Source organism: Dendrobates tinctorius, unplaced genomic scaffold, assembly GCF_039654945.1.
Source record: "Dendrobates tinctorius isolate UK_male_01 unplaced genomic scaffold, ASM3965494v1 ptg000126l, whole genome shotgun sequence".
NCBI classification, from domain to species: domain Eukaryota; kingdom Metazoa; phylum Chordata; class Amphibia; order Anura; family Dendrobatidae; genus Dendrobates; species Dendrobates tinctorius.
In genome coordinates this window covers 19,757,623-19,770,182 of record NW_027361794.1, presented here as the reverse complement: position 1 = coordinate 19,770,182, position 12,560 = coordinate 19,757,623, and the positions used below count along the sequence as shown (strand labels likewise).

The window sequence follows — 12,560 nt, the reverse complement described above, 5'->3', positions numbered from 1 at the left end:
ATACAGTAATGCTATGAAGGGATCGAGGGGATGACGGTATCATTGTATGTGTCAGGTTCCTATAAGGTGTCAGGATTTCGCTGTCTATTTCTCCATGGAGGAGTGGGAGTATTTAGAAGGACACAAATATCTGATTAAGGACATCATGATGGAGGTTCCCCAGCCCCTCACATCACCAGGTAATAGACAGGACTAAATACACACGGCCTATAATTATCTGTATGTGAAGAATGAATTCAGTCCCTGTATGTGTTTCCTACAGTTCTATCCAGTAAGAGGACAACACCAGAGAGATGTCCCCGTCCTCTTCTTCCACACGACTTTAAACAAGAAGATCCCTATGTTCCTCAGCATCATCAGGTAGATGGAGAGAAGGTGTCATGAGATCTCCCCTATGATATGTAGACGTTTGTGAAGGTCTTGTGCTTAGTCTTGTGTTATCCACCAGTATTATATGTTTTACTAGCTATGAACCCGTTCTACGCCCGGGTGGGGAACATTTTTATTGTTATATGGTCTCCCATCCTGGTATGCATGCCCCCCTCATCCCTATAATGGTATGCATGGTCCCCTCAACCTTGTCCTGTATGCATGGCCCCCTCATCCCTATAATGGCATGCATGGGAGCCCTCATCCCTATCCTGGTATGCATGCCCTCCTCATCCCTATAATGGTATGCATGGCCCCCTCATCCCTATCCTGTATGCATGCTACCCCTCATCCATATCATGGTATGCATGCCCCCTCTTCCCTATAATGGTATGCATGGCCCCCTCATCCATATCATGTGCAGTGGAGACACAGGCCCTGCGCACAGTCTACCTGACAGGCTGCGCGCACCCGTGCTCCGGAGCCTGGCACCGCGCCACCCCCGGCAACTGACAGAAACCCTGACAGGTCAGTGTAGACACTAATGTGCAGGTCTCCGATGCGAGTGCAAAAAATTAAGCGCTGTGCAGTAACAGGTGGGAGCCGGTGAAAAATGCACTCTCGTATTTTTCACCGGCTCCCACCCGTTACTGCACAGCGCTTCTGCACCAGATTGTCTCCTATGACCTGCTCATGATTCTCCCATGATTTCTCTCCTTATGGGCTTCAATCTTAAACCGTCTGATGAAGGTCAATGAATAGACCGAAAACGTCATGTTTTTTGGATTATGCCCTCTGAAATAAAATAAAATATTAATTATCAGCATTGATCTTTTGAGTGCCGGATTAATTTTTTACATTGATTAAGGACTGGCTACCTTTATCCAGGCACCACCATATTTTGAGGAGTGACGTGTCATTATATTTTGTCCGATGCGAGTGCGGACGGGCATCGCTTCCGGCGCCTGAGGGGTGTGGGTCACTGACGTCATTGGGGAGTTCCCCGTGAACCACACCACCATGATGGCGCCAGAGATGATTCTATAATATAACGCTTGGAGCGTCAATCTGCACTGCGCAGGCGCAGACTATAGAGGCTTCAAAAAGAGTGACGCTCCCACCATTATATTATAGATACTTGTGTAATGGGAACGATGGAGTTGGCAGGATTAGAGCTGATCATAGATGTGACTTCTCCATCTGTGACTTTTACAATATTTGTTTCAGAGTGAAGATCTGACCCATATTAATACTACAGGGACATATGTGTGGGGTGATGAGCAGTGTAAAGAGGAGATTCCTACATATGACTTCCCAGGTGAGTAGTAACCACTAAATTCAGAGAAGTCACAGATTCTTCCCAATCACCAACTGTGGCTGCTTTATCGGTGGTGTAGTCCGGCCGTATCACAATCGTGTGATTGTAGTACGTGTGCCAACTGGGGGGGTGGTCCTTTTCGGCTGCGGAACAGACGGGAGACAGACACAGAAATCTGTTCAATCAGGTCCAAACTTTGAATGTCCTCTTGACATCCACAGCAGACACAACAGCTTCTGCTCCCTGGCCTGGGTACCTGTCACCTTCCTTCAACTTCTGTTCGAGAAGACCCATGTGTTCCTTCACTGTGGCTGCTGTTAGGGCCCTCGGCCACAGCGCTTCCCCCGTCCGAGTCTGTGTGCTGCAACACCTACTCACTCTTCGGTGTCCAGCCGTCCTGTACCCAAGACCTCCGTTAGTCACTGCCGTCCCGTCCTGCAGCTCTCCTCTCAGGGCTACCTCTTTCTCCGAATCACCGTCTTTCTCTTCTGTCTTTCCTGAGCTTCTCCTTCCTCTGTCCTCTCCTGAGCTCTTCCCGCTTCTCTATTCCTCCTGGGTGTCTGCCCTTCCCCTGGGACTCTCCTTCCTTATATCTCCTCTTTCTGGAAATCCCCTTCTCAATCCCGTAACTCCGCCCAGCATGACTATGTGGTTTCTCTAGCCTTAGGCTTGCTGTTGAGTCCTTTTCTCACTGCTCTGTCACCATCTTGTGGCCAATACCCTGTACTACACCATCTTTTACTAATTCTAGCTGTTGTCCCACACAATATACATACAAGTCAGAATAGAGCATTGTATACAACATCTCTTTACATTTCTCTCATTATCAGACAGGTCCATAGGTCAGTCCACCCCCTACATGATCACCATTTTGACTCCAGAACACAACATTCTCCTCCTTCCAAAACTATTCAAATGACTTTCTGCATTGAAAGCCCTTTTCTATAGAACTTACAACCAGGAGGATCCACCTACTTCCTGTGATTAGAAGATGATGACCGTTACCTGCCCAGATCTGTAAACTACAAAGCCAAATGACAGCGTATGTAGAATGTGCTGATGAGTTAGAAAATCTCTTGAAGAAAAGTATTATGATGGGTCTGTAAGAGAAAGCGGAGGGTAATGCTGCTGGCTTCCTAGATCCCTGATATCTTATTGGATGAATCTACCTTCTCTCCCTTCTGGGCTACTGAATGTGCTCATATGGTCCCTACAAGACCAGGTCCAGTTTTTCTGGCCAGACTTTCCTTTTATGATCGACATTAAATGCGCAGTGAGGCCAAGTGTGAATTTCTGTACAATAACAAGAATTTCCCTTTATCCTGACTTTTTAATTTGTATTAAAACTAACTAATTTCAAGGAGGATTGTGATAAACTACAGGAAAACCATTACACCTGTGCCATGATATATCTCTAAGCTGTGTGTGGCTGATGGCTGTAATATACATTTATTCACACCAGCAGGAGATGTGTTGGCATGGCTCGAGCCCTGGATTCATGGATTCACTCCACGTCATGTTACATTATTGTTGATCCTAAGAAATTCAGATTACTGCACAATCTCTCCTGATATGGGGACCAATATTATTTTCTCTAATCTTCTGGTCATGACTCATAGTAGCTCCAATGATCCACCATAAATGAATGCAACTCCGCTTTACTGTTGGAGTTCTCCCTTCGTACATACATTGTTGGAGATGTAGTCTTTTTTTACCTGTTCATTCTGTATCATAGTTTGATTATGGTGGGATCGGCCTGGCTCACTTATGTGCGTCTGTAACTCCCTGATAGCCTTAAAAAAAGCTCTCCATTGCCTCTTCCAAATGCTTAAGATCTAATTTTATAGTGAACCTGTCAGCAGGATTGTGCACCGTAACCTACTGACACTGTCAGGTCAGCGCCATTATACTGATTGCAATGATACTGTTAGGGCTGGCGGAACAAACCAAATTATAAAATAATAGTAGGTGCGTTCGCAGCCCGGGGTCCACCGTGCAGAGGTGGTACACTGCTGCTAAGTAATGGAGGAAGAATTAAGCGGTGTGAAACCAGTCACACGCGGGTTATGTCACCAAATGTGAACAGGGCGAACTCTGTTACTGCACAGAGCCGCACCACCGCTGAAAGTAGATGCCGAAGCCTGTTAACTCGCAGAGCTTGGCCAAAAGAGCACCCAGTGTAAGGCCACAGAACTCTACCCCAAGGACACGGGGTTAGAATCCTTCTAGGCCCACTGAACGCGCGGCGTCGCTGCCGTGAGCGCCGCTATAGACGCTGGCTATGGAGCACGTGCACTGAGTCGTGCCGAGTCCCTGGTGAGGCCAGATGCCTGACTCAACCTCAGACCTACCTACGCCTAAGCCTGGGCGCTAGCAGGCTAGGCTGCACAACACATGCGTACCAAGGGTAGGGGTTTCTTAATGAGTCATTCACCAGAGACATTCATACGTGCATACATCACTCACTCCACATAGTCTGTAAATACAGTCTATACTAGCGCATGGGCGAGCGGCCATGCAAACCTTTTATAGCCACGGACGTCCGGGACATTCCTGGCTTCTCGGATGGGCCAATCCGAACACGAGCAGGACCTGAGCACGTGACTCTCGATCTCCAATGGGAGATCACTCCACGGGCATGCTCAGTGGCCCGACATGAGGACTTAGTCCCTGGAGAATCTCGCTGCTGAGCAGCATGCATTGTCATAGCTGTGCCAGAGGTGGCAGCAGCAAGCAAACCCACGGAGTTGGCCTGGGCAGAGCGCCGGGACCGACGAATCTGCTGAGCAGGCTCCACTGCGGCCGAAGAAGAATGGGAGACCGCTGGGTGCAAGGCTCTGGATTCCTGCTGTGCAGTGGCAGGAACCCGACGCCTAACATTACCCCCCCTCCTAGGGCCCCCTCCCCTCTGAGCCTCGCTACGCTCAAACGCTGCAATGAGGAGCGGAGCGTGGATGTTCTCCACAGGTCCGAGCCTCTGGACCATGACCCTTCCAATCCACCCAAAAAATTTTTGCCCCGCATCACCTTGCATCCCACGATGGCATTGACCTCAAACTCGTCTGAAGACAAGTCTGATGTCCCGGCAGATGACTCGGAGAACCGGGACAAGTGAACAGGCTTAAGGAGGGACATGTGGAATGTATCAGAGATAGCCAAGTGTGGTGGAAGAGCCAGATGGTAGACCACAGAGCTGATCTGCTCGAGGACCTTGAAGGGGCCAATGTAGCGTGGTGCGAACTTAGCGGACTCTACCCGCAGCCTGATGTTTCGGGCGGAGAGCCACACCAAGTCGCCAGGGGCAAAAGTCGGAGCAGGGCGCCGGTGTGCATCAGTGGAGGTCCTCATTCTCTCCTTGGAAGCCCGGATAACATCCTGGGTGCGATCCCAAATGTCGCGTGCCTCCACCGCCCAGTCTGCCACCCTGGAGTCAGTGGATGACACGGGCATGGGCACAGGGACGTGCGGATGCTGGCCGTAATTTAGGAGGAATGGGGTCTGACCGGTGGAGTCGGCCACAGCATTGTTCAAAGCGAACTCTGCCCACGGCAGCAAGGATGCCCAGTCGTCCTGCCTGGCCGAGACAAAATATCGAAGATATGTGATCAGGGTTTGGTTGGCTCTCTCTACCAACCCGTTCATCTTGGGATGATAGGCCGAGGAGAGATTCAGCTCAATGCTGAGCAGGGAACAAAGCTCTCTCCAAAACCGGGACGCAAACTGAGGACCCCTGTCACTGACAATCTTGTCCGGCATGCCATGCAGGTGGAAAACGTGCTTAATGAACAACACTGCCAGGCCCCGTGCAGAAGGTAACCGGGAGAGAGGTACCAGGTGCACAATCTTAGAGAAATGGTCGGTGACAACCCAAATGACCGTGCTACCACTGGACTTGGGTAGCCCCACCACAAAATCCATACCGACCATCTCCCAGGGCCTGCCCGCTACTGGCAGAGGAAAAAGAAGCCCAGCGGGCCGCTGCCGAGAGGACCTATTCTGGGCGTAAGAGACGCACGCCTGAATATAGTCCCTGACGTCACGGGCCATATGCGGCCACCAGTACGTCCTCGCCTGAAGCTCAGAGGTCCGTTTTATCCTGAAATGTCCACTCACTCTGGACGAATGAGCCCAAGAGAGGACCTCCGGTCGCAGACGGGCAGGGGGAAATGTCTTGCCCGGAGGTACTGACTCAAGGGCAACCGGAGCCACTGTCCTCAGGCTCTTGGATGGGACGATCAGCCAAGGCTCCTCCTCCTCTTCCTCCGATGACACCATGGAGCGGGAGAGAGCATCGGCCCGGACGTCCTTCTCCCCCGGAAAGAAAATGGAAGGTGAAGTGGGACCGGGAAAAGAACAAAGACCATCTGGCCTGGCGAAAATTTACAGTAGCCGCTCGGCTGTTTGTAAATACACTAAGTTTTTGTGATCGGTTAACACCTGGAAAGGATGGCGAGCCCCCTCCAGGAGGTGTCTCCACTCCGAGAAGGCCAACTTCATCGCTAGCAACTCCCTGTCCCCGATGGCATAATTCCTCTCCACCGGTGTGAAGGTCTTGGAGAGAAAGAAGCATGGATGCTTCCGACCTTGCGTGTCCTTCTGAAACAGGACCACTCCAGCACCGACGGAAGAGGCATCCTCTTCCAGAATGAAGGGCTTATCTACATCGGGGCGATGAAGAATGGGAGCGCTAGCGAAATGGGACTTGATGGATTAGAAGGCCTTGGAGACCGGTTCCGACCACAACTTGGGGTTTGCACCCTTCTTGGTGAGGGCTACCAAGGGTGCTACCAAAGTCGAGAAGTGGGGGATGAATTGGCGATAGTAATTTATGAACCCCATAAAGCTCTGCACCGCTTTGAGAGAATGAGGTTCTTGCCAATCCATCACTGCCTGTAGCTTGGCAGGATCCTTGGCCAACCCCCGGACGGAGATGATATAGCCCAGGAAAGGCAAGGACTCCTGCTCAAACACACACTTCTCCAACTTGGCATAGAGGGAGTTTGCCCGCAGATCGAAAACTTTGCAAACATCTCTCCGGTGGGAGTCAATATCCGGTGAGTAGATGAGAATATCATCCAGATAGACTACAACCGAGGTGGTAAGCATATCCCGGAAGATATCGTTCACAAAGTCTTGGAAGACAGCCGGGGCATTACAGAGGCCAAAGGGCATCACCAGGTATTCATAGTACCCATCCCTGGTGTTAAATGCCATCTTCCATTCGTCCCCATCACGGATGCGAATCAGGTTGTAAGCCCCCCGCAGATCAAGTTTGGTAAACACTCTCACTCCCCGTAGCCTATCAAACAGCTCTGATATCAGGGGCAGAGGATACTTATTCTTAACGGTGATGGCATTAAGACCCCTGCAATCAATGCAAGGACGTAGTTCCCCACTCTTCTTCTGAATGAAGAATAATCCTGCCCCCGCTGGTGACACTGACTTCCTAATGAATCCTCTTGCCAGATTCTCCCTGATGTATTGAGACATGGCCTCTGTCTCTGGGAGAGATAGGGGATAGACTCGACCCCGGGGAGGCTCAGCACCAGGCAAGAGGTCAATAGGATAGTCATAGGGGCGATGCGGTGGAAGGGTCTCCGCCGCCTTTTTGGAGAACACGTCCTCATACTGTCGATAGTGTTTGGGGAGCGAGGAGAGATCTGCGGGAACCTCGGTGGAGGCAACCTGAACGCACTCCCTCAGACATCTACCCTCACATGATTTACTCCACCCAATAATCCTCCCTGAGGACCACTCTATATGGGGGGAGTGGTACCGCAACCAGGGGACCCCTAGAAGTACCTGGTCAATACCCTCGGGCATGACGAGGAGGGATATCGTCTGCTGATGAGATGGAGCCACTGAGAGTAACAAGGGGGCGGTCTGGTGGGTTATCTGTGAGGGTAGAGTGGCACCGTTCACCACTCTGACAGTGACTGGTGTAGACATCATAACTAGAGGTATTGCGTGCCGTTGAGCAAAGGCTGACGACATAAAATTGCCCTCTGCCCCGGAATCCACGCAAACCTCCACTGCCAGAGTGGAAGAATCAACCTCAAGTGTCCCCTTAAAGGACAGCTTGGAGGAAAAAGCCGCTGATTCTATTGCGCCGCCTCCTACGGCCACTAGGCGCGAGCGTTCTCCCAGCTGCTGTGGGCACCGGTTGGCAAGGTGACCGGACTGCCGGCAAACATGACAGCTCACAGAAGCTCTAGCGGACTGGGGCCTGGATCTCTCACGGGAAGCCCCCTGATGCTCGGATGCCCGATCGGAAGATTCCAGAGGTTTAGCAAAGCTAGGTGCCAACCTAAACCTCAGCCTACACTGGGCCCGCTCCAACCTTCGCTCGGCGAAGCGAAGATCAATACGGGTGGAGACAGTGATAAGCTCCTCCATTGTAGTGGGAATCTCCCTGGTGGCCAGAGCGTCCTTCACATGGCCAGCCAAACCTCTCCAAAATGCCGGAATGAGGACCTTATCTGGCCACTCTAACTCTGAGGCCAGGGTCCGGAACTGGATGGCAAAGTGGCTGACCATGGACGAGCCCTGTGATAATGCCAGCAGCCGGAGCGCGGTGTCATGGGTGACTCATGGCCCCAGGAAGACCTGCTTCAGAGTGTCCAAGAACCGCGAGACACTCTGCACCACATGATCACCACGCTCCCACAGCGGTGTGGCCCACTCCAAAGCCCTGCCCGACAAGAGGGAAATAATAAATCCCACTTTAGGCTGCTCAGAGGGGAATCGTGTGGCCAGCAGCTCCAGCTGTATAGAGCACTGGCTTACGAAACCCCTACAAGAAGCACTATCACCCGAGAACTTCTCGGGAGGCGGGACAAAGTCGGGGCAGGGATGGCTGTGGTCACACGGGAGACAGCCTCGGTGGCTTACTGAACAGCGACCGCAGTAAAATCCGCAGCTGAGGCTGAACGCTCGAGAGCCACCAACATGCCCTGCAGCTGCCGGATGTACTGCAGCAGTCGCTGTTCATCCGCCATTACTAGCCAGACCCTGGCACTAGTATAATGTTAGGGCTGGCGGAACGCACCAAATTGTAAAATAATAGTAGGCGCGTTCGCAGCCCTGGGGTCCACCGTGCAGAGGTGGTACACTGCTGCTAAGTAATGGCGGAAGAATTAAGCGGTGTGAAACCAGTCACACGCAGGTTACATCACCCAATGTGAACAGGACGAACTCTGTTACTGCAAAGAGCCGCACCACCACTGAAAGTAGATGCCGGAGCCTGTTAACTCACAGAGCTCGGCCAAAAAAGCGCACAGTGTACAGCCACAGAACTCTGCCCCAAGGACACAGGGTTAGGGTCCTTCTAGGCCCACTGAACGCGCGGCGTCGCTGCCGCGAGCTCCGCTGTAGATGCTGGCTATGGAGCACGTGCACTGAGGCGAGCATGTGCACTGGGAGATCACTCCATGGGCATGCTCAGTGGCCTGACATGAGGACTTAGTCCCTGGAGAATCTCGCTGCTGAGCAGCATGCATTGTCATAGCTGTGCCAGAGGTGGCAGCAGCAAGCAAACCCACGGAGTTGGCCTGGGCAGAGCACCGGGACCGACGAATCTGCTGAGCAGGCTCCACTGCGACCGAAGAAGAATGGGAGACCGCTGGGTGCAAGGCTCTGGATACCTGCTGTGCAGTGGCAGGAACCCGACGCCTAACAGATACCTTGGTTGATGAAATCCATCTTGCGGTTATTGTTTAATCTTTATTTGTAGTTTTCAGTTAGTGAGATTCTCGTGCTCTGGGGCGGGGCTGTGGGCGGGACTTTATGTGGTGCTCTAATTACATATTCATCGTATTGGCTTATGACAGGTCACTGATCCCTCAGTGACCTGCCCCCCATTTTTACATGCATATAATAGCATTGATATTATAGTTGATCATGCCTGTAATATTGGGTCTATTGTGAGGCTTAGAAAGAAAAATTACATCCAACAAAATGACATCGGTGGCGCCTGTCCAGTAGCATCTATCTCTTAATTTTTTTCTAAGCTCATGGTATGCATGGTCCCCCACAATATTATAGCCGTTATCAACAGTAATATCAATGCTATTATATGCATTATGTAAAAATGAGGGGCAGGTCACTGAGGGATCAGTGACCTGTCATAAGCCAATACAAATGCATATGTAATCAGAGCACCACATAAAGCTCCGCCCACAGAATCACCACAGCCCCGCCCTGAAGCATGAGAATCTCTGAAAACAACAAATACAGATTAAACAACAACCACAAGATGGATTTCATCAACCAAGATATGATTGTAATCAGTATAACGGCGCCGACCTGACAGTGTTTGTAGGTTACTGTGCACAATCCTACTGACAGGTTCCCGTTAAGGCATCTCATCTCTGCACTGTTATACACAGTTCTCTTTAAATGCCTAATATTTCTTCTTCAAACTCATCTGACAGAAAATATTGGACTTTACGATAGTTTAGATTGTAAAGTCACCGGGCCCCATACTCTAATTACCCCAGAGAGGTTTCACAACTAGTTACTCATTTATTACTGACTAGATGGTGGCCCGATTCTAACGCATCGGGTATTCTAGAATATGTATGTAGTTTCTATATGAAGATTTAATAATAATGCAATAAAGCACCCACAATCCTGGTACGCATGGTCCTCTCACCCCCAATCCTGATACCCTTTCCTGGTATGCATGGTTACCCTCACCCCCCAAATCCTGGTATGCATGGTTACTATCACCCCCCTTTCCTGGTATGCATGGTCACATCACTCCCCTTTTCCTGTTATGCATGATCCCCCTCACCCCCCTTTCCTGGTATGCATGGTCCCCCTCACCCCCCTTTCATGTTATGCATGGTCCTCACCCCCATCCTGGTATGCATGGTCCTCTCACCCCCCTTTCCTGGTATGCATGGTTACCCTAACCCCCCTTTCCTGGTATGCATGGTCCCCTCACCTCCCAATCCTGGTATGCATGGTCCCCTCTTCCCCCTATCCTGGTATGCATGGTCCCCTCACCCCTCTATCCTGGTATGCATGGTCCCCCTCACCCCCCTTTCCTGGTATGCATGGTCCCTCTCACCCCCCTTTCTTGGTATGCATGGTCCTCCTCACCCCCCTTTCCTGGTATGCATGGTCCTCCTCACCCCCCTTTCCTGGTATGCATGGTTCTCCTCACCCCCCTTTCCTGGTATGCATGGTCCCCCTCACCCCCCTTTCCTGATATGCATGGTCCCCCTCACCCTTTTTCCTGGTATGCATGGTCCCCCTCACCCCCTTTTCCTGGTATGCATGGTCCCCTCACCCCCCTATCCTGGTATGCATGGTCCCCCTCACCCCCCTTTCCTGGTATGCATGGTCCCCCTCACCCTTTTTCCTGGTATGCATGGTCCCCCTCACCCCCTTTTCCTGGTATGCATGGTCCCCCTCACCCCCCTTTCCTGGTATGCATGGTCCCCCTCACCCCCCTTTCCTGATATGCAAGGTTCCCTCACCCCCCTTTCCTGGTTTGCATGGTCACGTCACCCCCCTTTCCTGGTATGCATGTTCCCCCTCAGCCCTTTTTCTGGTATGCATGGTCCCCCCCAATCCTGCTATGCATGGTTACCCTCACCCCCTTTCTTGGTATGCATGGTCCTGTCAACCCCCTTTCCTGTTATGCATGGTTCTCTCACCCCCTTATCCTGGTATGCATGGTCCTGTCACCCCCCTTTCCTGTTATGTATGGTTCTCTCACCCCCTTATCCTGGTATGCATGGTCCTGTCACCCCCCTTTCCTGTTATGCATGGTTCCCCTCACCCCCCTTTCCTGGTGTGCATGGTCCTCTCACCCCCCATCCTGGTATGCATGGTCCCCTCACCCCCCCTTTCCTGTTATGCATGGTCCCCCTCATCCCCCTTTCCTGGTATGCATGATCCCCTCACCCCCCTTTCCTGGTATGCTTGGTCCCCCTCACCCCTAAGAAACTGCACACACAAAAAAAAAAAAACATTTATACTCACCCATCTTTCCTGTAGTCCAGTGCTGTCCCGTTCTGTGGGAGGCTGGTGGAGGAGTGTGGCACTGGTGCCGGAGTAGCGCATGCCCATACCGCGCTGTCCGGCAAATGGCGCCGGATAGCGTTATGCGCATGCGCGATTCTCACGCGCACTCCTGCCCTGGTCACTGGAAGAAGAGAAGCGCCGCGGCAACGCTCCTCCCGGTGAGGTAAGTATGTAAGTATGGCGCAGTACATATTACCATACAGTATTTGTCTGTCACGGAGATCCTGCGTCGCTGATTGGTCGCAGCTGGCCGGGCTCCACCAATCAGCGACATGGGATTTCGGTTACAGACAGACAGACAGACATGATAGGACGATTATATATATATATATATATATATATATATATATATATATATATATATATAGATGAAGACTGTTGAGTTTGATCATTTCAGTAGATGTTATTGTCTATAGTCACAGTTTTCAACTACAGTAGTTTACTCTGATTTAACCTCTTCCTGCAGCCAGTTTTGTGTTGCTAATCAGGCCCCATTTTTAAAATCTGACGTGTGTCACTTTATGTGGTGATAACTTTGGAATTATTCACAAAGGAAAATAGAAAACAAATGGATCTTACAAATTATTTTCCAGCTTCGCACAATACCCTATATATGGTTGTACACTACTGTCTGGGCACATGGCGGTGTTCAGAAGGGAAGGAGCGCCATTTAGCTATTTGAATGCAGATCTAGCTGGAATAGTTTGCAGACACAATGTATTGGGAGCTCTGTTCGTGGTCACCTGACAGCTCAAAAGATGTCCACCATGAACATGTTTGGCTCTATCTTCTCTGCTTTCCATATCCCAAGGATTGCCTTGCACATCGCCCTTTAACA

The 12,560-nt window shown here is 51.0% G+C and overlaps 3 protein-coding genes across 3 annotated transcripts in view; all 3 read left to right on the top strand.

Annotated features, from left to right (window-relative positions):
• LOC141047065 (uncharacterized) overlaps window positions 1-12,560 on the top strand; it is a 570,550-nt gene that overhangs the window by 83,250 nt on the left and 474,740 nt on the right. The window lies entirely within an intron of this gene.
• The window catches only part of LOC141047075 (uncharacterized), a 94,297-nt gene that overhangs the window by 22,097 nt on the left and 59,640 nt on the right, over window positions 1-12,560 (top strand). The gene's annotated exons all lie outside the window — the stretch shown is intronic.
• Window positions 1-12,560, top strand: part of LOC141047070 (uncharacterized) — a 99,387-nt gene that overhangs the window by 81,614 nt on the left and 5,213 nt on the right. The window contains exons 4-6 of the mRNA XM_073542005.1: window positions 56-179; window positions 263-360; window positions 1,597-1,687. Coding sequence (XP_073398106.1) covers window positions 56-179; window positions 263-360; window positions 1,597-1,687 — 313 coding nt within the window. The remainder of the gene's footprint in view (window positions 1-55; window positions 180-262; window positions 361-1,596; window positions 1,688-12,560) is intronic.